The sequence below is a fragment of the Myotis yumanensis genome, unplaced genomic scaffold (genome assembly GCF_028538775.1).
Source record: "Myotis yumanensis isolate MYYU_CA2020_CCGP unplaced genomic scaffold, mMyoYum1.0.hap1 SCAF_5, whole genome shotgun sequence".
NCBI lineage: Eukaryota > Metazoa > Chordata > Mammalia > Chiroptera > Vespertilionidae > Myotis > Myotis yumanensis.
Genome location: NW_027223756.1, coordinates 73,110,862 through 73,137,702, shown reverse-complemented (window position 1 = coordinate 73,137,702; position 26,841 = coordinate 73,110,862). Strand labels below are relative to the sequence as shown.

The window sequence follows — 26,841 nt, the reverse complement described above, 5'->3', positions numbered from 1 at the left end:
ACGCTTTGATCGTAAAATGACCAGAATGGGCCAGAAGACACAGCAAAGTAATTTTGCTTCATGATAACACGTTAAAAGACCTTGCCTGGGAGGTATTAACCCACCTGCCGTATTCACCAGACCTTACTCCTTCAGGTTACCACTTGTTCCAATCGATGGCACACGCACTTTCTGAGCAGCACTTCAAAACGTACAAAGTGGAAAATTGGGTTTCTGAATGGTTTGCCTCAAAACAAGAAAAGTTCTATTGGGATGGTATCCACAAATTACCTGAAAGATGGGGGAAATGTGTAGCTAGTGATGGACATTACTTTGAATAAAACACTTTTGATGTTTCTCTTGAAATTAAATCTACATTTTTAACCAGTACACCTAGTATGACCCACAAGTATCTTAGACTCTGTTCATTTTCCTTCACTTTTTTTTTGGCTCTTCAGAGTTCACTGATATTTTTCTTCTGCCTGTTAGAGTTTCCTATTGAACTCCTCTAGTAAAATTTCAGTTATTGTATTTTTCAGTCTGGAATTTTGTTAGATTTTTATAATTTCTATCTGTTTATACTCTCATTTTGTTCACATGTCATTTTTCCTAATTTCCTTCAGTTCTTTTAGCTCTTTGAGCATATAAAAGACAGTTATTTTAAAGTCTTTGTCTAGTAAGGCAATAATTCACTAAAGTATTAATATAGTTATGTGGCCCTTGTATCCTGTGAGCTATTTAAACTTACTTATCAGTTCAAGGACATTTTGGGGGTAGAGTCCTATGGCTTTTCTATGTAGGCAATCATCTTCAACTCAACATTAAGAGGAAAATGCAATGAAAGCATAAGGCAAAAATAGAATGCTTTAGAAAAGATATAAAAATAGCCAATGAGCACATGAAAAAGATGCTCAACATTATTAGTTATCAGGGGAAAATGTAAATTAAAGCCATAATGAGGTACTAGTATATATCTACTAGGATGGCTAAAATTAAAAAGATTGAGAGTACCAAGTATTGGTGAGGATGTGGAACATATAGAACTCTCATAAACTGCTTGTGAGAATGTAAAGAGGCAGCCTTTAGAAACTGTTTGGCAGTATCAAAGTTAAACAAATATTTATCATATGACCTGGACATTCCATTCCTAGGAATTTCTGCATGAGAAATGAAAGTGTATGTCCAAATAAGGACATTTATATGAATGTTCTTGTATTAAAGGTTGAAGCTTTATGCACAAGAGTACACAGCTGCAAAAATCCCAAATGTTCATCTGATGAATGGATAGACTGTGGTCTATCTATATAATGTAATTTAAATAGCAATAAAATGAACAAACTACTGACAAATACAATAACATAGTTAAATCTCAAAAGTGTTATTCTAAGTTAAAATGATTCCATTTATATGAAATTCTGGAAACAATAAAGCTATGATAGAAAGCAGATCAGTAGTTGCCCAGGGGCCAGGGCATGGGAGGAGGGAACTGATAAGGAGCACAAGGAAACTTACTGGCTGATAGAAATGTCATATATTACAATAGAGGTGGTGATTGCACAACTGTACTCACTTCTCAAAACTCATTAAATTGCACACTTAAAATTGGTGTTTATTGTTTATAAATTACACCTTCATTAGTCTGTTGATAATACAACATTGATTGGTAGGCACCGATCTCTTTGGGCTACACGTGCACACTGCCCCAAAATACAGAGACATGTAGGAATGAGAGGAAATTATTTCATTTACTCATTTATTAATTCCATCATTTAGTTAAAAAATAATTCTTAAACATGCATTAGAAGATAGGCACAGTGTTAGGTGCTGGAGACACAGGAGGCAAAATCTTTTCCAGTGATACGTTGGAAAAAAGCACACAATCATCTCCAAAGGAGCAAAGGAGAGAGACATACAATCTACACCAGGAGTGGTTAGGGAGGCAGGTGGTTGCTGAACCAAATCTTGAATCACGTTTCTTCTCAACCATGTTCACAGGATGATCCTCAGGGATAGTGAGGAGGCTCTGTAGCACAGAGGAAACAGTGGGTGCTTTGGAGTCAGAAAGATGTGGGCTCCAGTACTGGTTTGGCTACTTACTAGATGTGTAATTGAGAAAATGTCAATCAAGCAGAATCTCATTTTTTTCACACCCAGAATTAGGGTAATCATAATTACCTACAGGTTGTTCTGAGAATGAGAAAATAATTGCAAAGCATCCAGCTTAATAAAGGATGACATTAATAACTGATAATGAGATACACATATCGGTCATCCTCCCTGGTTACCATAAGCCTTTTTTTAAATTGAATAAATCTGATGTGTAACATTGTGTAAGTTGAAGGTGTACAATGTGTTACTTTGACACATTTACATATTATAATATGACTGCCGATGTAGTGATATTTATCACATTAAATTATAGTACAACATAATTATCTATATTCATTATATCATGCCTTAGATCTCTATGTATAAGCCTCTTTCAACCATCCTGGTCAAACACTAGTAATGAGAAAAGAAAGGACTGGGACCCCTGAACTCAAAGCTCACATAGTATCACATCCAGTGGTCTTGGGGTAGAGTGGTCTTTGTAGCCTGAGTACCTCTCAGGAGCCAGCCAGGAGAAGGCTCTAGCTCAGCGACTGGGTGGGACAAAGAAGTCATCTAGTTCTTTTGCTTCTGCCCAGGTGGTTCTGAACCAAATCTCTTACTTTTATCTTTCTGGTTTAAATTTCTAAGTTCCTTCCAGTCCTAAACTCCAAGATTCATGAAGCAAAACTCAAAACACTAAAGTTTAGTTCCAGGAAAGGAATTTCAAGGTCATCACTCTTGACTGCCCTCTAAAGAGCATCAAGTACTCGGGCACTAACTCTTCCAAACTCTGAATTGTCACACTCATGCCTCCAGGATCAAAAAGGGGTTGGAGCTCAGGGGGACCACCCTTCCGTCTGTCATATTATGAACTGGTGACCTTGGTATAGGCACTGCGCAACCCTGAACCTATTTTTTCATCTATAAATGAGGAATGTAATAACACAGTTCTTACAGGGTTGAGGTGAGCAGGGTGTTGTGTCTCAGGGTTGATGTTTGGAAGGCTCCTCTGATTTGGAAGACCCAACCAACTGGCTTATGTGGCCAGAGTACACTGTTCTCCCTCTTTCAGCACAATTGCCATCATTTGTTCATCTCAGCTTGCAGTGCCTTGCCCCATCTCAGCAGGATTTTGTAATCCCTGTAGGCTAATTTGCAACAACCTGCTTGACTAGGGCTGCCTAGGAGTCCCAGGCAAGGGCAGAATCCTGAGACCTGTCACCTGGGAAGTCTGAGTCAATGTGGCCACACCCCACCCTGCCCTGCCCTGGGCCTGCTCACAGGTTACCTCCTTCAGTGGGGAGTGCTAAGCCCCCCTGGGACTCTGATGTCTTCAGGATGACCTAACCACACCGCCCTGGAGCTTGTCAGTCAGGAGGAAGAGTGGTTGCAGCAGGTAGAGTTGTTCAGGAGCCCTGGTGATAGCTCTGCGGGGCACTGGGAGGACAGCTGCTGCACCCCTCTGACTGGGCTCCGATATTTGTAGGGAACTTACTTTTCATTTTCTCTTGTGCTTGGAGGAAGAGAAGAAAATGTACTGAGGGCCTCCTCAGGTATTTTGCTAGATCGTACAGCCACCACTCGAGGGAGACTTGAAAATGGGGCCCGGAGAGGGGGTCATTAGAGATCCTGGTGGGCTAGGTGAGTCACCAACAGTGCAGGCTAGGGGAGAAGTAGGGAAGAATTAATAATCAAGCCTTAAAATTGGGTGAGCAGGTCTCACATATATTGGTTATAGTGTTCAGAACTTGAAGGAACCCCAAGTGGGGGCCGTGGTCACAGCAGTGCACCCTGACTAGACATCCTCATCCTGGATACAGTGCAGGTCTTCAGGGTCTGGTTCTTGCCTCGCTGTGGTCTGTTCATTTGCTTCTTCATTTAAGAGTCCTTCTCGCCAAAACCGGTTTGGCTCAGTGGATAGAGCGTCGGCCTGCGGACTGGAAGGTCCCGGGTTCGATTCCGGTCAAGGGCATGTACCTGGGTTGCGGGCACATCCACAGTGGGGGATGTGCAGGAGGTGGCTGATCGATGTTTCTCTCTCATCGATGTTTCTGACTCTCTGTCTCTCTCCCTTCCTCTCTGTAAAAAATCAATAAAATATATTTTAAAAAAATAAATAAATAAATAAATGAGATAATATTCTAAAAAAAAAAAAAAAAAAAAAAGAGTCCTTCTCTACCTGCTACGTGCAAGGCATTGTCCCGGATGCTGTAGGCATAGAGATTAACTTCACCCTCAGTGGCCCTAGGCTTGAATGGGGGAAATGAGACATCCATAAACTCCAATGTCAGGTAGACTTGGATGAGTCAGAAAGCTATGACGACTCAGGAATGGGAGGATTGCTACTGGGGGCCGGATAAGGAAAGGCTGGAGAAACTGTTGATGACATCAGAGGCAGGCTTTGAAGGCCAGTAGGTGGAGAAGGCCAGCAGGAGGGAAGGGACGGTGATCCACAAGAGGCACAGTCATGCACTAGAGTGAGAGTGCAAGTGAGGGACGTGGGGCCCCTCACGGCAGTGGGTGAAATGCTCCAGGAAGAAGTATTATGGAATTAACTGGATACATGGAAAAGAGGAATAGAGCCAGGAGCTGTGGGGCATGACTCACCAGGCAGAGGGATCAAGAACTTAACCTAGAACACCAATGGCAGTCACTTAATTAGGTTGAATTGTTGTAGATGGCCCTAGACCAGTGGTCGGCAAACTGCAGCTCGTGAACCACATGCGGCTCTTTGGCCCCTTGAGTGTGGCTCTTCCACAAAATACCGACTTCTGCGCATGGGCCACGAAGTTTCAATTGCACTGTACATGTGCGCCTGCATGTGGTATTTTGTGGAAGAGCCACACTCAAGGGGCCAAAGAGCTGCATGTGGCTCACAAGCTGCAGTTTGCCGACCACTGCCCTAGATGTTAAAGCCACAGTGAAAGCATAGGGGTATCCATAGCAATAACAGGTACAGAAAGTGGCCTGGAAAGGATGAACAAGAGTTCCTTTCAGATCCTTTGAATCTGAGGGACCCTCAGGATGATTAATTGGAGATGCGGAAGGAAAGCTTGAGACTGACCAGTGGGGGACAGATCCAGACATGGGAATTGTTCAGAAAGAAGCAGAAACATTGGTCACGAGTGTATATATATACACTCGTATATATATATATATATATATATACTAGAGGCCCTTTGCAGGAAGATTCCTGCAAGAATAGGGCTTCCTGTGGCCGGAGCGAAGCTCCCTTCTCTGCTGCCTCGCTCCCTCCCATGTCCGCTGCCTCGGCTCCCTCCCTTCTCCACCGCTTTGCTCCCTCATGCTGTGCTTGGCTTCCTTCGATGCCAGTGGTTCTCAACCTTCTGGATCTTTAAATAGAGTTCCTCATGTTGTGACCCAACCATAAAATTATTTTCGTTGCTACTTCATAACTGTAATGTTGCTACTGTTATGAATCGTAATGTAAATATCTGATATGCAGGATGGTCTTAGGCAACTCCTGTGAAAGGGTCGTTCGACCATCAAAGGGGTCGCGACCCACAGGTTGAGAACCACTGTTCTATGCTGCCTTCACTCCACGCCTGCATATGCAAATTAATCGCCATCTTTGTTGGGTTAATTTGCATACTCATCCTGATTGGCTGGTGGGCGTAGCAGAGTGACACCAATTTGCATGTTTCTTTTATTAGTGTAGATATATATGTATATGTGTGTATATATATATATATATATAGAGAGAGAGAGAGAGAGAGAGAGAGAGCGAGAAAACACAAAACCTCTGAGCAAAACATTCAAGCACTTTCTGTCTCCTGACAGCCAAGGAGTATTTAGGAAATGACACTCAGGAGTTTTAGGGAGTGTAGGGTAGGTGAAAGGAGATAGAACAGTGGAGTAAAGCCACTCACCTGGGGGAAGCTGCATAGCAGGTGAGGAGGAGGGTGAAAGCGAGGACACTCCCAACAGAGAAGGCTCTGTGGCACTCCCCTGGATTTCTCACAACTTCATTCCCCAAGTTTTGAAGGCTAGAGTTTGCCTTCAGGCTTCCATTTCTTTAACAAATGTTTAATATTTGTTGTTCCATCCCGGGTCAAAGGGTGTCCCCAGTCCCTAGGCAAAGTAAGGCTACCTCAAAGCTAGGTCTCCTAGTCCTTCTATACCCAGTTCTCTCAACAGATATGCCAATAACAGAAGGGACAGAGGTGAGGGGAGGGGCTGGCGAGAGGAGCTGGGATCTATCTTTCTCACACTCTCCACTTAGGCAAAATACATTTTTAATTCACTCTATGTGGAAGAATTTGCATATAATTTTGCTTATTTATCACAGCTAGAAATGTTAGTAAGGGAGATCTGAGTAGGAAGTCACTCCTCAGGTTCAAGTCAAATAATGAGTTAGCAAAGAATGGCTTACAGCGTACTACCCAATTTGATTAACACGATTAGCATGAATGTTAAAGGTGATGAAACCCCCCAGTGTGGAGGGCGTCAGGTCCTGAGTACATCCCACTGACAGTGTTCTAGGATAAGGAAACACATCCGAAATGACACAAGTTGATAGGTCTTGAATGCGGTAGGTCCTGTAATGGATTAGTTACTCAGTCCTGAATTGGCCTAGGCTTAGTTCAAAGTTGGGGTTCAGCAAATCGTTTTAGAACAAATAATGGCATCCACATTACCTTTCTCAAAGGAAAACCAATACAGGAAATACAAAAAGAAAATTTAAGGTGTAACTAATTACAAAATCCTTCCATTGGCTAAATAATTCATTGCAGTTTTCCTTAAGTTTGCTGCTAACGCTTATACAAAAATTCACCTCAGGTGAGAAAGAAGAGCTCGGTGAGCATGTCTGCATTAGCCCACACACTGCCACCATCACAACACTGGCACCAGACGCAGTCCTGGGCCCACCCACTGGCACCAGACGCAGTCCTGGGCCCACCCACCCTTTCACCTGCTCTCTCTGCCTTTGCCCGCCTCTTTCCCGTCCCATAAGGGCTTTGTGCATGCCATTTCAGTATTTCCTAACTAGATCGTATACTTTTATGCATGGAGTCTAGTCATCTGTTTTATTAGGATGTGATACTAATTTGTTCACTAACAACCGAGAGCTATGAAATCGCACATCAGCAGGGATCTGACCTCCCCAGCCCCAGCGCTAGCACAACAGGCTCCAAACTGCAATGATTGCAGAACCCATGAGATAAACAGGGTGACAGTGGGGAAGTTCTTACTCAAATCTAAATAGAGCTGCTGCTTGCTGGTCCAGGCTGAAATCACTCAGGTAGATTGTGCCGAAACATTTCTCTGATGCTGTTTCTAAAAGAGCAGGTCCCAGCTTGCTCCTGCGGGAGTCAGCCAACAGGTGAGGGAGGAGAGAGGCAAGATCCGCACTGTGGTATAAAACCAGGCTCATTTAGGTTTTGTATTTCAGAAGTACCAGTATTTTCTGCAAATTAGAAGAAACTGTCTTTTTTTCATAGTCTGGCAAACAGGTTTTAAGAAGTTGAGTTACTTACCCAATTTCCCACCAACCTCTTTTTTTTTTTTTTTTTTTTTTAAATATATTTTTATTGATTTTTTACAGAGAGGAAGGGAGAGAAATAGAGAGTCAGAAACATCGATGAGAGAGAAACATCGATCAGCTGCCTCCTGCACAGCTCCCACTGGGGATGTGCCCGCAACCCAAGTACATGCCCTTGACCGGAATCGAACCCGGGACCCTTCAGTCCGCAGGCTGACGCTCTATCCACTGAGCCAAACCGGTTTTGGCTCCCACCAACCTCTTGACCAAGTTGGGAAGGAACATCCGTTGAGAATTTCAAATGTACAGGCTATCCGCAAGTATTTTCCACAGCACATGTAAGTAATGCTAACTCCAGTTCATTGTAAAACTCTACCGTTTGCCAGCGGCTTCCACTGGTTCTCTGGGAGCAGCATAAATCTAATTATAAAAACTGAAAGAGGCCCTTTTATAAAAACGGCGTTTATCTGTAAAAGGGGGTAACTAACAATAGTGCTTACTTACTGGGTTGAGGATGACATGAGCTGATTTATTTAAAGTGCTTGGAATAGGGCCAGGCACACAGGACCTCATGCAGCAATAATTAATATCTATTAAAATTAACAGAAGGGAAGGAAGGGTGCTGTAACATTTAAGAACCTCTTCATTGGCTAAATCTTTACTGGGGTACCTGCTTTCCCTATTAAAACTGAAGGATGCCAAGGAAAGCACTGAAAAATACAAATACATTTTTACCAAGTGAAATAATTAAAGACAAAAATAGGGTTCATATGTTAACAACTTAAGAAATATCATGTCTATGAAATGCAACTTTCAAGCGTATATATTTCATTGTTCAATCTTCCACTTAGATCCGGAAAACCAAGTGGCCTATAAAAGAGACACTTGGGAAACATGAACACTGCAGATTTCTAGTGAAAATTAAGCTTCCACATCCTTCAAAGTAAAGGGTCACACTGTCTGCTCTTTGCTGAGCAAGTACTTCTTTCTCAGGCTACCCTGAAATTCCTAAAATCATCCAGGAATCTTTTTGCAGCCCATTAAAATAATAAAAATTACAGCCTACAGTATCTATTTATTTAGTTTGCATCTAATAATCTTGAGATGTTTTACCCTTGCCTTGGAATTCTCAACTCCAAGAACTTTCCTTCAGCACCTCCCTACCCTGGTCTTCCTGGCCGGCCCCTTCATCTCACCTGACGTCTGCATCTCACCTGCTTCCTAAACCCCCACCTGCTTTCTCTTCCTGCACACAATTCAGTATATTTGTGTGACTCTCATTTTTATTGGTTAAAAAAAAGTTAAAGTTAATAAAATAAAAGGCAGAAAAGAATATACGTTAAATATATATAAATATATTAAATATATATTAAACATATATATTAAATATGTGGGTGGAGAGAAAAAAATATTTTGTAAAGAGTATTCCCTTTAGGTTTCATACATTCCCACTCCCTTCTGGAACTCAGTTCATTTACAAGATAGGACAAGCAGAGATAATTTGGGCATGTGCCCTCTGTGAAGAAAAGTGACTTTAAAAATCTTTGGTGCTTTAATAGATTGGACCATAGCCTGGGACTCTGAACTCTGGGGGGCCATGATAAAACTCAGAAACTAGACCTCAGGCTCTGAATTTTCTTTGTGGGTAGTGTGTGTGCTTTTTTAAACAATTCAGAATTCTTAAGAGACCAAAACCAAACATTCTTACTGTACTTTCTCAATTTGAAGACTCTCAGGGCCATGCTTCATATCTAATGTATGAAGGCCCACCCCCTCTCCTCCAGAGTCAAAATCAGGGCAAAAGGTCATCAGCTTGCATGTATTATCCAGTAGCAATCTATCAATCAAGTGGAAAAGAGCACCGAGCCTGCACGCCCTGCCACACCCCCACAGCCACTCTGACAGGTCTGTCAGAAGCAGGCCAGGCACCAAGATTGCAAGAGCAGGACGGGCAGCTGGCAACTAGAAAGGGGTTAGAAGAAAACTGGAATTGAAAATAAAGGGGGAATGAGGATGAGGGAATAAACGAATAAAAGGATGGAGAAGAAAAGAAGGAAGAGATAAAGAGAACAAAGAAAGGAAGAGAGGAGAAACAGGCAGAGAAAACAATAGGGCTGGACCTCTAATTTATAAGCGTGCATTTTCTTCCTAATTCTGTGTCCCAAGGAGGGCGTGAAGTTATCTGGGTAAACACACACAGGGAACGCCAGGGTGTGGCAGAAGGCAGTATAAACACAACTCGGCGACACCACTGGGTCTGAGCAGGACTGAACTGAGAAGTATCTTTTACATTTATGTGCTATTAATACTTTTAAGAACATTCACAGGGTAGTTTCAATCTATAGAGTGAGTGGTTTACAGATAAAATTAATTTCCTGATCTTAGATTCCCAATCTTTTAAGCTTCTGAGGAGCTCCTGATCGTTATAAATAAGGTGGAGCCCACAATAGGGGATCTGTCCCTGAGCATCACCACACGGCCTGTCTACTCTGTCTCAGGGAAGGTTCCACGGTTCCTAGTCAGCTCACTTAGACTGCAGTCTTGGGAAGGAGACCTCAGAACACCAAGCTGCCACTGCTTAGTGAAGAGAGGGCATTAAAACAGTTTCCCCATCAAAACTACATCAAATCAAACCAAACAAAAACAAGTCTGATTTGGAAGAGTAATAATATAATACCTACTTGGCAAAAATGTATGGTTGGCTATAGAACAAAAAGAATGATCTGAATCTAAACTATTGCCTCTTAATCCTTTAATTAGACTAAGTCCTTCAGAAGGAAGCACAATTCATTGTTACTGAAGGAAATCAAGAGCAAATATAGACTGACATACCTACACACATGTGTGCACATACACAACTTGACGTGTTCATACGAATATGAATGAACACTCACAGTGAAGGGCTCAGAGTCTACAAAGAAATTTATTTGTTCATGAGAGTCATGATTTGAAACATTAAAAAGTCCTTAGAAAATGGTTTGGGGAAAATGTGGTGAGAGGGCGAGACCCAGCAATCCGCGGGCATGTTAAAAGATGTGCACACACTCTCTTGGGTGAACTCTGCTCTGACTCCAGGCCAAGGCAGCCTGGCAGTGCCCTGACACCTGAGTGGTTAGAAGGCCCTGGCTCAAAAGAATTTACTTGGAATCTTTCTTCTTTTTCTTCTTCTTTTTCACTGGTGTTTCATCTACAGTAGCATCCATTGCTGCCTCAACCTGCTTTTGTAGCTTTTTCTTTTCTCTCTTTTTTTTGGGCTTTGGTGGTAAGTCCTGGTCATCAAATGGCCACATACAGTCTTCTCCATCCTCAGCAGAAGCATCAGAATTCTCGTCCCCCTGAGGGTCTCTGAGCTGCTGCTCAGCTTGGTCTCTCTTTTTCTTGGTCTTGGGTTGGGTGTAATTCTCCACATTTTTATTTTTTGCCTCTTTCTTTCTTTTCTTTCCCTTTTTCCTTTCCATTTGGGTCTCTGGAAGGTCACGCCCTGCAGCAACAACCTGTGACTTGTTCTTTAGCTCTGCCATCCGCTTGGCAAAGTACTCCTGGATGGTGAAGGTGCTGGTTGTCGTAGTAGAGTTTTCGTCCCCATCTGGAGTGGCGGGACTGGGATCATCCTAAGGTGTGGGAAAAGATTAAAACTGGTTAAACACCAGCTGTGTACTTGTCAGGGCATCCAGGAGGACTCCAGCTGGAGCCATTAGCCCTCAGCAGTTAGAGACCAGGCCGAGTACCAGGTATTCCTCGATCCCCCTTGTATCCCACCCGGATAGAGATGAACTGCAAAGCATAGAACAAAGTGGCAGACACTTTGGTTGAATACTATAGGGGGTGACAGGTTGAATAGATTGAAGATACCTTCAGAAAGTTAGCTGGAAAGTCACCTAAATGAAATTCGGAATAAACAGCACCTTAGCAACAATGTTATACATGGTGACCCCAGTCTGCCGTGAAAAAGAGGGACACCGAAGTCCTCGAACTTTGTGATCTTGTCAGATTCCAGGTCTGTTATGGATTACTCAGGTCTTTGCACTGATGTGGAAACTTAGATGCCACATTCATATGTTAACCCTTCCTATCACAGGAGCCAAGTGCCAACCTGGAACCTGGCGTGCTGGGAACACCTTCTTTCTCCTCCAAAGACAAAGTGTGGGCCCGTGGCACCTGTTCAAGGAGAATAGGCACCAGGGCTGGAAATGCATGCGTTCACCTTCCTCCCAGAAAGAACAGGTTAGCATGGCAGCCCTTATCCCCTCGGCTGAGGATGAGGAGAAGGAAGATGCCTCCATCACTACTCTGACATGAACCAGATACTCAGGTCTGTGTTAGTCTTGTTTCTAAATATGAGGAAGTACTCACAACAGCTGAGATTATGTAAGGTTTACATTCTAACTTCAAATAAATACGTTCCACTGTAAGGCTGGAGAAGAGAGAGAAAATTCGTGCCTTAGTAGGTTGGGATTAAAAAAAAGGAAATGCTGGTGTCACTATATGGGTTGCACCTGGTTGGCAATAATGTGATGAAAACATAGTTGTGGAAAGGGAGTCCCTTTATGATGAAGAATATAAGGACTATGCCTTTTTAAATATTTTTACTGATTTTTAGAGAGAGATCAAGGGAGAGGAACATTGATGTAAAGATGTAAGAGCAGAACATCAACTGGCTGACTCCAACATGCCCCGCACCGGGGATCAAGCCTGCAATATGGGCATGTGCCCTGACCAGGAATCCAATCAGAAAGAGATGACACTCAACCAACTGACCCACACCGGCCAGGGCAGGACTATGCTTTAAGGAAAGTCAATTTTTAGAATAACTTTGCCCACAGAGACTTTTAAAATAATCAAGCCATTTAACAATAATGCTAAATTTAAGTTTTCATAATTACCCGGCTTCTTCCTTCATATTCACTTATTCACATAGGAGGAGACTGGTTAGTCGACCCTCTCATGTTGAGAGGGTGGGAAAAGAGTTTTCTGAATGACTGTTTCCAAATTAGGACTGTATAAATTAGTCTGAACTTGGCGGGAAGAAACTCCAACTTTATTACAAACCAGCATGTATAAATGGACCATGCATTTTCTTGATAGAGCAGAACTTAAATGTGGGCTCAGTGGAATCAAAGTAGCATCACATTTGAAATTCTGGCAGAATCAATATCATATAAATGGACAACTGGATTTTGAGTGGCCAATGCCCTAGAGATCTCTTACCAAAGGTACCTTACCAACAACATCACACCTCATCTAATCAACACAAACCTTATTTTACCCAGGCCTAAAAAAAACAAAGTCTGTGGTCAAAGTTTAAAATTTCAAAATGTAAAATGCAGAACGTGTGGAATAACCAACTGGGCTTTGGAAAGAAGTTTAAATGTTACCTATCTGCATTTAATTTTGGCTGGAATCCCACCAAGTAATTTTGAGAAAAATTTAAAAATAGCTGTCCCAGGAGACGAAAACAAGGTCACTTAGTCTTTCTGTTCTTCAAATGTGGAAAGAGAGCTGAAATGCTGCGCGGCAGAATGGAAAATCTCAGGGCTCTCTTGGTGCGAGGCAATCCCAGTTTGACGGACAAGAAAGGTCTTGCCTTCCCTGTAAGGGCACACAGCCACACACAGTCTGTGAAGGTGGCCTGTTTATGTAAAATAGGTCTCATCTAGTTTCATGGCATTAAAAGGAGTTTGTCAACTCTTCTGGAGTGTATCTGTGTCTCAGGAACTCAAATTCAAGTGATAGTCTATGGCTCCCTACCTTGCTCAACTATTAGTCCTGCTTTTCAGTTAAATCATGGGAACCAATTGCTGGTATTAATCACACTTTTCATTATTAGGAAATATAAAACAATTTTTGAGTCACCTGTTGAATTCAGAGGGACCATCTAATCCCAGGAAATAACCATGCTCATAATAACTCCTCCAGTGGCAAGGACTATAACAACCATGCGCCACTGCACACCGGGCTTAGCAGGGCATGGAGACAAGCAAGAGAGGTGCCAGCACCCAAATCCTATTTATCCCGAGGAAAGTGTAGGCAGAACAATGACTTGCTGGGGAGAGCCCTTTAATGCCAGGGGCAGCCGCCCTCCCACACTGCTGCAATGTATGTTTTAAAAACCATAGAAACAAAGGAGGAATAGGATGTACTAGTAAATCTGATTCTAGTAGGAGCGATGCCCAGGACTCATATTTTACAAGCTCATAATTTATGATTTTATAAATCATAAACAGTTTTAATACTGAGATTATAATCCCTGTGTCTATATTCTTGGCCATGAATATGAAAAATGTACATCTTTCCAAGAAAAGGAATACTTTTCATATCTACTCTCAACTTCAAAGTGAACAGGCACTGAGAAAATCACCAGTTACTTAGCATTTTGAAACAGAGTCAACTTGCATCTTCCCAGTTTCCATTCAAGACATAACACAACCTAAAAAAAATCTGTAATACCAGTACGACTTTCACTACTTTGTAAACTGTGAGAATGTTCCAATTTGCTAACAGTATTCTAAAAACGAGTAAAAAAATTTACAAATACCTTGAAAACTTTCAGTTCCATACAAAATACTATCAAGAGACGTGTAGTTAATGCATTAATCATCTTATAGTTATCTAATCCAGTCAAATCAGTAGGTTAAGTTAGGTAACTCCCAAGATCTCTTGAAGGCCTACAACGTACTTCTCTGTGAAAAGACATTTGGATTGGCCATTGCTCTATGATCAGGAGAGAGAGAAGGGACAGTGAAGCAAGATAAGCAGGCAGCAGGGATGAGTTTGGTTCATAGACACCTATTACCCCAACTGTCCAGTCAGGATGCAGAAGTGATAGCAATGAACTAGAGTCTAGCCACATGGAAAGGATATTTTCCATCACCTGAACGAAAGCACACAGCCAAGAGCAGATCCAGTAATACCACTTAGAGAGCTGGATTACTGAGTCAGTTTTAAGAATTTGTTTATACAGATGCTAAAATCAATAAAATGGGAACCAATTGCTGGTATTAATCACACTTTTCATTAGGAAATTAAAAAAAAAACTGGAGTGATTATTAACTGGAATACAAATTTATTTTAAACTTAAGTCCCGGAAATCATCCCAACACTTCTAAGACAGGTGGTAAAAAGCTGAAACTTTTAAAAAATGATAATCAATCCCCACTTTGTACTTCTGATTTGAAGATTCTCTTTTTATATACCTTGGCTTAAAAATCTCCACTGAGCCTTCACAGCCCCTAAACTTGTGCTCTCAAAAGGCAGCATGTGGGGAACATGCTAATGGTGCTCTCTGGCAGGAACAGGAAATGTGGCGGGCTAAGAGAATGCATAACCTGGCAATGTCTCCCCTGCCTTTTATGCTTCCACAGTCTGAGCTTCTTCAAGTCCTGCTCCAATGCCAACAGTTTCCCTTGCTGTCAGGTATGGCACAGGCAGACTGTGACTTGGGTACAATGAAGGATAAAGGTGGGCGAGTCTGCACGAACAGGAGCAAGGGCTCTGCCTGTGGAAGCCACCAGTCCTTTTGCTGGCCAGGGTGTCCTGCCCCTCAGCTGGGCAGGAACATGTCACATGTAACATGCATGTCCAGGACCAAGCAGTATACCTGAGATGAAGAAGCTTTTCAAAGAGCCTAGTGGAGGAGGGGATCCAGTGAGGAAATGAGCAAAACAGTTTTTTAAATATCCCCCTAGATTTGTAATATCCACTATTCTATGTCCCCTATCATTAATTATTTAAAAAGACCCAAATGCACAGTTAGACCCCTGAAGTATTTTCCACATATTATAGAAGCGACTCTTTGTGAAATACAAATAGAACCAGTTTCTGTGTTATTCTAAAAAATGGCTTCAAAGATTAATCTTGTCTGTTTTCAGCAAATGTCACAGTGTTCTCATTTCTTTCAGAGCTGGTGAGTGTAACAATTATGTGTTAAAAAATACTGACCATGGATTTCCCCAATTACAGTGAGGGCCTTAATTTTCCCCAATCAGTAAATATTCTGTGGGTTAGAGCTGAGGAGGACCTGTTCCCACATCAGGACTCTCAGGTTTAAAGTCACAGGAGCCCTGCAAGATCGCTCCACTCATCACAGAAGAAACTACCCTCTGTGGCCACACCTTGGTGTGCTGAGAAAGCAGCTGTCATCTCTTAGACGCCTTTAACATGCCAGTCACTTATCATCATATGTCATCTTATGCGACGCTCATAGCAGCGATCTGAGAGGCATCCTCTCCATTTCTCAGAGGTAGAAACAGACTCGCCCTTTCTCCTTCCATTACAGCACACTAACTTCCAGCCTACATCACACAGGCTCACTTGTCCCTGTTTCCCTATATAACTGGTCATATAATCAAGGGACCAAGGTCCACACTCAACTCTATAAGGGCACAAGTTAACTGATGCAAAAGCTTCATGTAAAAAAATGTTCCCAGAAACAGACACTACTTTCTAAACAGAACACCCCTATTAGCTAGTTTGTAATCCATATAAATAAAATATAGCTTAAAGCCAGTTATAAGAGTTTGTACTTTGTCAAATTAGCATGTGGATGTACCTGACAAAGTGTGAGTGCTTTAAAGCAGGAAGTAAAACCAAAGTCCACCCTTCCACCTAAGGCAGGACTCTCTGCTGGACAGATGTCGGACAACTTCCACCTGGGCACTTCCAATACCGACTGTGATTAGTTGGTGTGGCAGGTGGTCCACTCCGTGACTTGCTTTGTCTCAGTTTTCTCCTCAGTAATAGGCATATTCAAGTGGTTTATGGCTGTACACTGTATGAGTGTAATGTCTAGTCTAGAGCCAGAGAATCCTAAAGCCTAAACCTATTTCTGGCAACTCTGAATTACCACTGGAATTGGGGGTGGGTTAAGGTTGGTGGGGGGAGGGGGGATGCAAAGAACATAAGACCTTGCCGAGAGAACTCCTTAAGACATCAATTATGATATATCACAATCATCTCAGGTGTCTGAAAGATGCCCCCAACTACGCATGCCAACTTTTCTCAAATGTCTACACAACTATCAGTCCGTTCTTTGTTTTGTTTAGGTATTCTTTCCAGAGGCTTTGCAGCTCAATGAGCATCTGCTCAAGCTCTTCTGGGTTCCTCTGTGTCATTCAAACACGTGTACTGAGATGGATTAACAGTAAAATGCCCAAATAAAGTAGACGGTTTTATGATTCTCATTAGAATGTTGTTAGTATCTTTTGGACAGAGAATTCAGTGGGGCATTTGGGGCATATGCACCATAAATATAAAATCTTACTACTTATGATAAGCATACCAGTCCAGGGATAGGGTTTCAAAGGCAAAAGCTTTCATCTCACAGCCTTTGTCATATGTCAGTGCTGATCTTAAGTGACAAGGTGATTGAAGCCTTTTGATTTCCATATTAAGATACAGAGGTCATGTTGCAACAGTAATCCTTCAATGAACTTTTCTCATTGAAAGAAAAAGTAGGCACGGAGAGCTCAGGGGTAATGGATTTAGCAATTGGGGTTCTTAGCTCTGAGAGCTCTTACTTCTGATGAACAAATACACACCTCCACCCCAGCCTGTCTGTTGTCAGCTCGGACTGGATTAGTCTGTGAAAAATTAAGAAAGCTTGGCAAGTGAGTAGTCTGAAAGAACATCTTGTGTGTGTTTCAAACTTTATAGCAGGATAGTTCTGACAAACATGAATTATGTCTTGACATTACTCCTGGGGTTTAGACATTACACCTATTCACTTTGGACAGATTAATTCAGGTAAAAGTGATTTCATGACTCATCAAGCTGGGGCGAGTGCTGGAATGTGTGGGCACCAAGCCTTTGCTGATACAGGGGGCAGAATGGGCTGATGGAGTCACTAGTTATGCGGGACTACAGTGCTCCTGCAGGCCCTGTGTATGTAGTCAAGTGCATCATCTCCTTGAAGATCAAGTACAAAACTGTCTCCTTCAACAAATCTGAATCCCTCCCTGTGGAATATACTCATCTTCACTTCCAGTGACTAGTAATTAGTTACTTCTATTTTCTGGTTTTGTATAATTTGCTTTGTAAGCATCTTCCCAAGGCAATTTTAAGTTCCTTGGAACAGAGACAATTTCTATTTCATTTATATTGGGCACATCCTCTCTAATGAGCAACAAACGTATGAGTGCTCAAGGAAAGCACAAGAAACACCAAGCCCAAGCAGATCAAGGCTGGGAAGCACTCCCACTGAACCATAAGCCTTGTATTTGTTGGCACAAATGTGTCGGCACGCCAGCGAATGACTAGAAGGGGTTTGGAAGGGCAGGAAGGAAAGAGAGAGTCAGTGTTCTGCAGTGGATATTCTTCCCATCCAGATAAAACCATTCCCTTCTCATCAGATGCCACTTTGCCTCCTGGTGCAAACTGCTTCTCTCACTGCAGCAAGTACATCTGAGTGCCTTCTGGTGTGACCATCCCATTACTCCCTGTGGGCTTAGTGACATAGAGGAACCCAGTCAGACAATCCATACATTTCTCTTCTGGTCTGTTATTCCAGGTTGGCATAGTCACCTCCCTAGAGATGAGCAAATTGGAAACAAGTGAGGTGCTGTGATGTACGGGAACCACCATGTTCATTCTGTGAGACTGGCTGAACACAGCAGTAGAACAGCCTGTGGGCTGGACTATTCTTGCCATGAAAAGGAAAGGCTGGAGAGCCAGGGAGTTCCAGGGCATATCAGAGGCAAAGGTGGGAGCTTATTCTGAGAAGGCAAACAGGTGGATAAGAGTTCCACCAGAAGTCCCAGTAGCCAGTTGTTAAAGTGCAGCATACTTTATGTTTTGAGCTGAATATATGACCTGGGAAAGCTTTTGATTCGAGGGAGTCACTAGATGGGTTTGCCTTCACAGGTTGAGCTAAACCAGTGACCAACACTGTTTGTTAGAAAACAGGGATTATGCCACTATGGGGGCATTTCTTCTCTTGCTTTCTATGGCACCTTTTTGGTTTCCCTATGATTGAAAACATTCGGCACAAGAAGCTACTTTTGCACTCACAAAAAGTTTATTCAAATGTAAAATCTTGTGGGGTTTTTTTCAAGGTATCTATCACTCACCTCTGGAGTTAGATTAAATACACAGTCTCAATAATAACCAGCCTTAAGAGAATCTGCCTGGGAAACGCAATCACTGTTAGTGCTAGCAAGCTTCACAAGAGTTAAAAACAAATACAAAACTCCAATGATTGAAGTGGGGGCTAAAACCAAAATATAGTAACAGAAGTAGACTTATGCAGCAACTCAATTGGAAAACGCCTTCAGAAATGACATGTGGATGTGTGTGTGCTTGTGGGAACAGGTCTGGGAACCCATGGCATGTACAGAAACCCACTCAGCAGGAGTTCCCGGAGGTTCTCTCTAGAACAGGGTTGGTAAGCTAGGGCCCAAAGGCCAAGTTCAGCCTGCTGGCTATCTTTGTACCCCTTGCAAGCTAAGTATGGTTTTTATATTTTTAAATGGTTGGGGTAAAAAAATAAAAAATAAAAATTGAAAGAATATTACATGTGAAAATTATGTGAATTTCAAATATCAGTGTCCATAAGTAAAGTTTAGAATTTCATCAGTAAAAATATGTGGAAATTTGTGTTTTTTCTCTAGTATATAAGTAAACACAAAAAGTGTTAAGTAAATATTTGTTGGATGAGTAAATGAATACATTTATTATGAAATATTATCTCTTTTTTGGAAATGTTCGATACACACACACACACACACACACACACACACACAGAATTGGAGGACTTAGGGTTTTGATGAAATGTCCCTCGGTCTTAATGAGCTATGCTAGTAAATGGTGGAGAGGCTGCTAACTGCTGTCTGATTTCAAGCAGCAAAGGATGACAGACAAGCACAAAGAGAACTCTCAACACCCCATAAGCACGCAGAGATACCTTTCTAACAACTTGGCATTAGACCTTGGCTGGAATTTACAAACTCGGACAAATGAACTTGGCATCTCAGGGATGACAACGGGGAAGGAAAGAATATCTTGCTTTTCACTGGACACTAGTAGAGAAATACAAGCAATGCCAAATTCCTCATATGAAGGCCAATGCTAACAAAGCTGTTCATTTTTTTTTCCACTTGCCTAGTCAGCTGCTCACATTACCACTCATTAAGAAAAGCCAACATAAACATGTTTTAAGAGGATGGTTCTCTATGGCAACAACTTCTCAAGTAATTGACATCAGAACTACTGACAAGAGTCATACAGCCTCTGGGGGAAAGAGGGGAAAGAAAAGAGAGCAGGTTTCCTGCCTCCCTGAAAGGTCCTACCACTTGGAAAGTTGCAGTGACTCATGTAAAAACATTTCACAACACACTGGCCATTCCGAGATAAACGAGGCTCCTCCGAAGCCTGGAATGATCAATGTGTCATGGGCACCGACTTTTGAGAATGAATCTAAAAATAATCCAAATTGACTACATTTTATAATTCTAGGTCAACTGGTTCCCTTCCCTGCTCTCTGGAGGCAGGATACATGACTTTTATAAGTAGTTAAAGGCTAGTACCCACATCTCAAAAAAATAGAAACAGGGGCTAACAGAGGGTCTGTCTCTTCCATCTTTACTTCACAGGAAGCCTTGAAAATTCCTTCAGAATCATGACAACTCAAATTTAGGTTCCTTATTAAAGAAAACATGGCATTTTGGGAAGATGTTAGAGAACCTCATATTTTGAAAATAGGAATGGAGTATAAATCTGGAATGGTCAGGATTGTTTTTAAAAGAAAGGTATATTAATTTAGGCAAGTAAAGTTACAAACAGAAAAGTCCCCTCGCTCAGTTTTTGTATACTATATAAGATTAATCTTCACATAGACTCTTTTTAATTGAGTAGAAATCAAGGCAGGAACTAAAACCATTTGAAGGAGTAAATTTGATAGGGCAAAATATTTCTATGTTTAGAAGATATTTAAGTTAGTAAGAGTAAGTTAAATTCTGAACTCATTGAGTCATGTAATAAAAGTAAGTTATACAATAATAAGATATTGAGATGGCTGAGGTCAAAAAAGATTTGGCCAACCAGTCCTTCATTAACATCCATTGAGCAGCTACTGTTTACCAGACTGGGGCAGGGGCCTAGAGACAGACTATAAAAAATAAAAAAAATAATAACACATTGGGAGAATTTAGGTGGTGTTTTTGTTTTTGTTAAAAATATGTTTTTATTGATTTTTAGAGAGAGAAGGGAAAGGGATAGAGAGATAGAAACATCAATGAGAAAGCAACATCATCGATCGGTTGCCTCCTGCACACCCCCCTCACTGGGGATTGAGCCTCTAATCTAGGCATGTGTCCTGACCAGGAATCGAACCGGTGATCTCTTGGTTCTTGGGTTGATACTCAACTGCTGAGCCACAGCAGCCGGGCAGAATTTACTTTTTGAATAGACAGAAACTAAACTAGATAACCAACTATAAAACAACTCCATTCAACAAAACCCCTAACCAATTAAATTGAGATTACAATTCCAAAGAGCTCATAAAAAACATTATTACTGCTATTAAATATATAATCGTAGTTTTACACAGCTATAATATTTTACTTTATAAGCAAGAAAGATATTAAAAGTTTAAGCAAAAAAGAACAAGTAATACTACCTCTCTACCTGCCCAGAATACAAAAAGATTCCTTAAAGCAAGACCTGCCTCTTATCTGTCTAACAGGCTCATCCTCTGTGGAAATTTGATGCCCTATGTCACAGTGCTTCTGAAACTACCAGGGAAGAAGTGCCATTGTTTTTTTCTTTTGAAAATCTACAATCTATTGGGGACAAGATTTTTATAAAATACAAACTTTTTTTAATTACTAGGAAAATAAAAATTTTAAGACATAAAACACAAGTTCCAATGTATAAAAGTTTCTAAATGCTTACTATCAATTTGTGTCCTGGTGTGTGGACCATATCTTGAGTGGTACTGGTATAAAATATTAGCTACTGAAGGAAAGTAAGAAAAGTGCTAAATTCAGTGTAGTAGAAGTGACAGTGACCTGGGCATCAAAAAAATCCAACTCACATCTGACAGACTGTGTTGATCTTGAACAAGTTATTGGCCTTTCTGGGTCTTAAAGTGAATAATTTGCAAAACAAGGAAGTAGGACTACACGGTGATTTTTTTCAACCATACTAGTTTTAGCACACCTTTCTTCAAAGGAAATCTGAAACAGAAGGCCAATATGTAACACATCAGAAGACCTGTGGTTGATGTGAGACTGGGGGAACCCAAAGCTCATGTCCTAACCTCCTCACCCTTTGTAAGACCTTCAAGGCATCTGTGAGAAATTCCTAGGGCTATGTGGAATACAGTTTAAAAAACAGCTATGTTTTAAAGGTTCACTGCAATTCTAACATTCACCATAGCCCAGATAATTTCATAGAACTCATCAACAGGAGACTAAGAAGCTTTCAACAATAAAACTGGACCTTTGCTATTATATAATACACACAATTCTGAAAGTTGTCATTAACTGTTGGAATTCCAACCACTGGCTGTCAGAACTGTCCAATGACCAATTTCTCCTGAAAATGGTAGCAAAATATTAACTGTCGCCTTCTCAATACTATGAAGTCACAGGTTGCAAACTGGGTGCTCTCTGATCCAGATGACAGGATGATATCAAGATTTGTTGACTCTTCTGGCTTTACCTGGTGAGGCTCTGAAAAGGACCAAGATGGGAGATGGTAACACCCAAACCCACGTCATCAGAGTTCCCCCTACAGTCACTGCAGACGACAGCATGAGAAAAAAAGCACTGCTTTCTCACCAACCACCGGCCGCGCTCTAACCTAAAGGAAGGTAACTCTTCATCATATTTTCATTACATCACGGGATGGAAATCTGGGAGAATGTTGTTTTTGCTTTTCTGGCAGGACAGAGGTTGGAAGGAAAAATGAGCCAGTATTTTACTCTTCTCCTCCAACACTGTGCCATCTGTGTATCAATTTCTTCTTATCATAGAAGCTCTTAAAACCATTTGCCTGATCTGTCAACAAACAAAAAGCCAAATCTAATCCTTTCAGGCCAAACCTATGTCCTGGCAAAGTCTAACCAAACAGAACAGCCCAGTGACTTAGAACTCTTGGGCTGTTTTGATAGTCCCCCCCATCCCCTTCTTTTTATTCTTTTTAAATGAGTGTCTTATTATGAAGTCATGCTTGTTGGTCTAGAAGACAGCATTTTTTTTACTGGTACTAAAACAAAATGCAGTGACCCACTTTCTCCTTCTTGGTTCTTATAGAAAGTAGAGGCAGGCCCCCGAACCCTGTTTGAAGTCCTTGCTGCCAGGAGATGGTCGGTTTATGTCTCTTGTCCTAGGACAGGAAAAGGATGCACTCTCGGCACCGTGTGCTAGGGAGAGATAAGACCAGAGATTTCTGTCCTCAGTACCTTATCAGCTTTTCCTGCTACTTTCCAGAGCAGACAGCACTATGACTGGCAATAAACTAAACTAGCTGAAGGGGGGCCGGGTGTGTGAGCAGCTTGGGGATTGGAGGGAGTGATGTAGGAAGGGGTTTAGGATGAGGAAAAGAGATGAGGCTTTTAATATATCTTAAAATGGTCTGGCCCAAATAAAATTGCCTTTAAAAAGAAAACACGTTTTCTATCTCCTTTTGTTACAACTTCAGCAACAGGAATAGAAGTTTTTATAAGAACTTCCTTTCTGGTTGGAATGCACCAACACTTTCCTTGCTTTGAGCCCTGCCCATAACTGCCTTGTGCTACTAGCTGCTGCGCACGTAGCACAAGACCGATATGCTGTGGGCGCCAATCCACTGTGGGCACTCCAAGGGGAGGCCCATAAACCAAAGGCTGCGGAGGGAATGCTTCTTCTGGGCACATGTGCCTCCATTTAGACAACCAGTGTTTGCTGGGGCCAGGGCACTCACAATTCCATTTCCATATTGCAAAGAAATGAGCACAGCTATGAGTCACCCCTCTAAATTCACTGAGGACCTCTTCCTTCTGCAACAAATCACACCTGTGAATCCAAGAATTATACACTGTGGAAATCCTGGTCTTTTGGGAGGTGGGAAACAAAGCTGTTGAAGAATCTAGACTAAGTAGGTAAATTTAAAATTAGTTATGGCCTCAGTTATTTCTACTCATGCAAATTTGGCAGTCTTCTCTTAAAATCTTTTTTATCATGAAACCTTTCAAACATATAAAAAAGCAGAGAAAATAGTATAGTGAACCCGATGTACCCATTACCCAGCTTCAACAACGATAACAGATAACCATTACCAACTCTACTCTCACTCATACACAGCAAAACAAAGATACCATATACTTTCATTATAAATATTTCAGTATGTATCTCTACAAAGTAAGATTTCTAAGAAAAATCCATAACTATAATAACACTAGAGGCCCGGTGCACAAAAATTTGTGCACTGGCGGTGGGGGGGGGGGGGGGGGGAGGGTGGGTCCCCCAGCCCGGCCTGTGCCCTCTCACAGTCTAGGACCCCTCGGGAGATAACGACCTGCTGGCTTAGGCCTGCCTGCTCCCGGGTGGCAGAGGGCAGGCCCAATCCCTAAGTGCAGCCCCTGGTCAGGCTCAGAGCAGGGCCAATTGGGGAGTTGGGGCACCGCCCCGTCATGCACAGAGCAGGGCGGATCGGGAGGTTGCAATGCCACCCTCAGTCACGCTCAGGGTAGACTGATTGGGGGGTTGGGGCACCGCCCCCTGTTACACTCAAGGCAGGGTCAATGGGGAGGTTGCGGCGCCACCCCCTGTCACGCACAGAGCAGGGCTGATCAGGGGGTTGGGGCGCTGCTCCCTGTCACTCACAGAGCAGGGCCCATCAGGGGGTTGGGGCACTACCCCCTGTCACTAACAGAGCAGGGCCCATCAGGGGGTTGAGGAGCTCCCCGCTGTCACTCACAGAGCAGGGCGGATCAAGGGGTTGGGGCGCTGCACCCTGTCACACTCAGGGCAGGGCCAATGGGGAGGTTATGGCTCTACCCTGTCACCCACAGAGCAAGGCCCGTGGAGGGGGGTTGGGGCGCCACCCTCTATCACCCACAGAGCAGGGCTGATCAGGGGGTTGGGGCATCGCCACTGTCACACTCGGGGCAGGGCCGATGGAGAGGTTATGGTTCTACCCTGTCACACACAGAGCAGGGCCCATGGGGGGGCGGGGGGTTGGGGCGCTGCACCCTGTCACACACAGAGCCGCAGGGCAATTGGGGGATTGGGGAGCTCCCCCCTATCAGGCACAGAGCAGGGCTGATCAGGGAGTTTGGGCACTGCCCCCTGTCACGCTGATCCTGGTGCAGGGAGCCTTGCTGCTCAGCTGATCCCAGTGCCAGGAGGCATATTACCCTTTTACTATACAGAATATATGTAGTATATATATATTCTATATATATAGAGGCCTGGTGCATGGGTAGGGGCCGGCTGGTTTGCCCTGAAGGGTGTCCTGGATCAGGGTGGGGGTCCCCACTGGGGTGCCTGGCCAGGCTGGCTGAGGGGCTGAGGGCTGTTTTCCCGCTGGCAGTTGACTAAAAGCTCCCAACTGCTCCTTGTTTTCTTTTTTTTTTTTTTTATTCTGGGCCAGCTTTAGCTCTGAGGCCTCGCTGCTGAAAACATGGATACAATGTTGCGGTCCGGGACTGACTGAAAGCCAGTTTTGTTCAGCTTCTTATTTGCAACATAGTAATAGTTGCTTAGAGTTGCAGTTGAGAGGCCGGGCAAGTGAGGTGGGGAACGTTGGAGTCTGCAGTTCCTGGAGGAAGCAAACCTCCCTGCTCGCTTCAGTGCATGGCTGCCGGCGGCCATCTTGGCTGACAGTTAATTTGCATAAGGATATGCTGATTAGCCAATGGGAAGGGTAGCGGTCGTACGCCAATTACCATGTTTCTCTTTTATTAGTGTAGATTATCACATGAAAAGATTAACATAAAAGATTTCAGAGAGGAAGGGAGGGGGAGATGGAAACATCAATGATGAGAGAGAATCATGGATCAGCTGCCTCCTGCACGCCCCCTACTGGGGATCGAGCCCACAACCCAGGCATGTGCCATTGACCAGAATTGAGCCTGGAACTCTTCAGTCCGCAGGCTGACGCTCTATCCACTGAGCCAAACCGGCTAGAGCTAAGTTATTTCTTATTATAAGTTATTTGAAGCAGGTCTAAATACTGTGATTGAGTGATATGTCTCATTTCTTTTGGCAACAAGTTTACATCCTCTCATTTCAATTTCCTGTTGATGAAATCAAGTCATTTGTTCTACAGAGTTCTCTCAGGATCTGAATTTTCCTGACTGGATGGACTTATAATATGGGTTAAAATGTTTCTCATATATGTACTGTGAAGTTTCATCTAGAGGCAGCCTTATTTTCTAATGTAGCATGTCGCCTTATGAAAAATTGGGATGGATTCATGGTTAAGTAAGCTGGAGAAATAAACCTGTGCTATTCCTCCCTTTGATTTAAAATGCACATTATCATCCTGGTTGTTAAACTTCAGAATTTCCCAAACTTATTTCACTTTGAAAACATTTTTGGTATAACAACCATTGACATCCTGTGAAATTCACATTCTGCTGAGCCTACTTTGAGATGTGCTCACACTGATGTTGCCATGACCTGGATAAAATGTGCAACTTTTTTTAAAAAATTAAATCTTATAGTAAATCTTTGATTGACCTTGGTCTTTCTAAGGGGGTGGGTTTTTACCATGGGCCACAGAGTTTATGCAAAAATGGCAGATACCTGGGAAGGAAGTGAAAAGAGGACCAGCCAAGCATTCTGCTATGAACAACCAGCTTGCTAGAAGACTCTGGGAGAAGAGGCTAGCTCCTCCCTAGATATGCCATTATTGAAATGGGAAAATCTCTTCTCAGGCTTAGTCAGAAAAATCACTCTTCTATCTTGGAATGGAAGGTGGCAGAGAAATGACATGTCCTAAACCATGTCAAGTATGTATGGATCAAGTTTTAAGACTTCCTACTATCTAACCATATTTCATTTTTAGTATATGCAAAAGCAGGAAGAGCTGCACAGTCTGTCCAATCAAATAACCAAGATGAAGAAGAAAGATCTTGATATTGAGTTTTCCTTAAAAGTCTGTGAAAATTTCAAACAACAGGATAGTGAATAATTTATAATATGATCAAGAGGATAAAAATGGGCCCGGCTGGCATGGCTCAGTGGTTGAGTGTCGACCAATGAACCAGGAGGTCACGGTTCGAGTCCTGATCAGGGCACATGCCCAGGTTTCAGGCTCAATCCCAAGTAGGGAGGTGTCCATGAAGC

General features: G+C 42.5%; 1 protein-coding gene across 2 annotated transcripts in view; it reads right to left on the bottom strand.

Annotated features, from left to right (window-relative positions):
* Positions 1–10,249: 10,249 nt before the first annotated feature.
* The window catches only part of PINX1 (PIN2 (TERF1) interacting telomerase inhibitor 1), a 75,323-nt gene continuing 58,731 nt past the window's right edge, over positions 10,250–26,841 (bottom strand). For both annotated transcript variants that reach the window (XM_070415498.1, XM_070415499.1), the window contains exon 7: positions 10,250–11,184. In XM_070415498.1, coding sequence (XP_070271599.1) covers positions 10,711–11,184 — 474 coding nt within the window. In that variant the 3' untranslated portion in view covers positions 10,250–10,710. The remainder of the gene's footprint in view (positions 11,185–26,841) is intronic.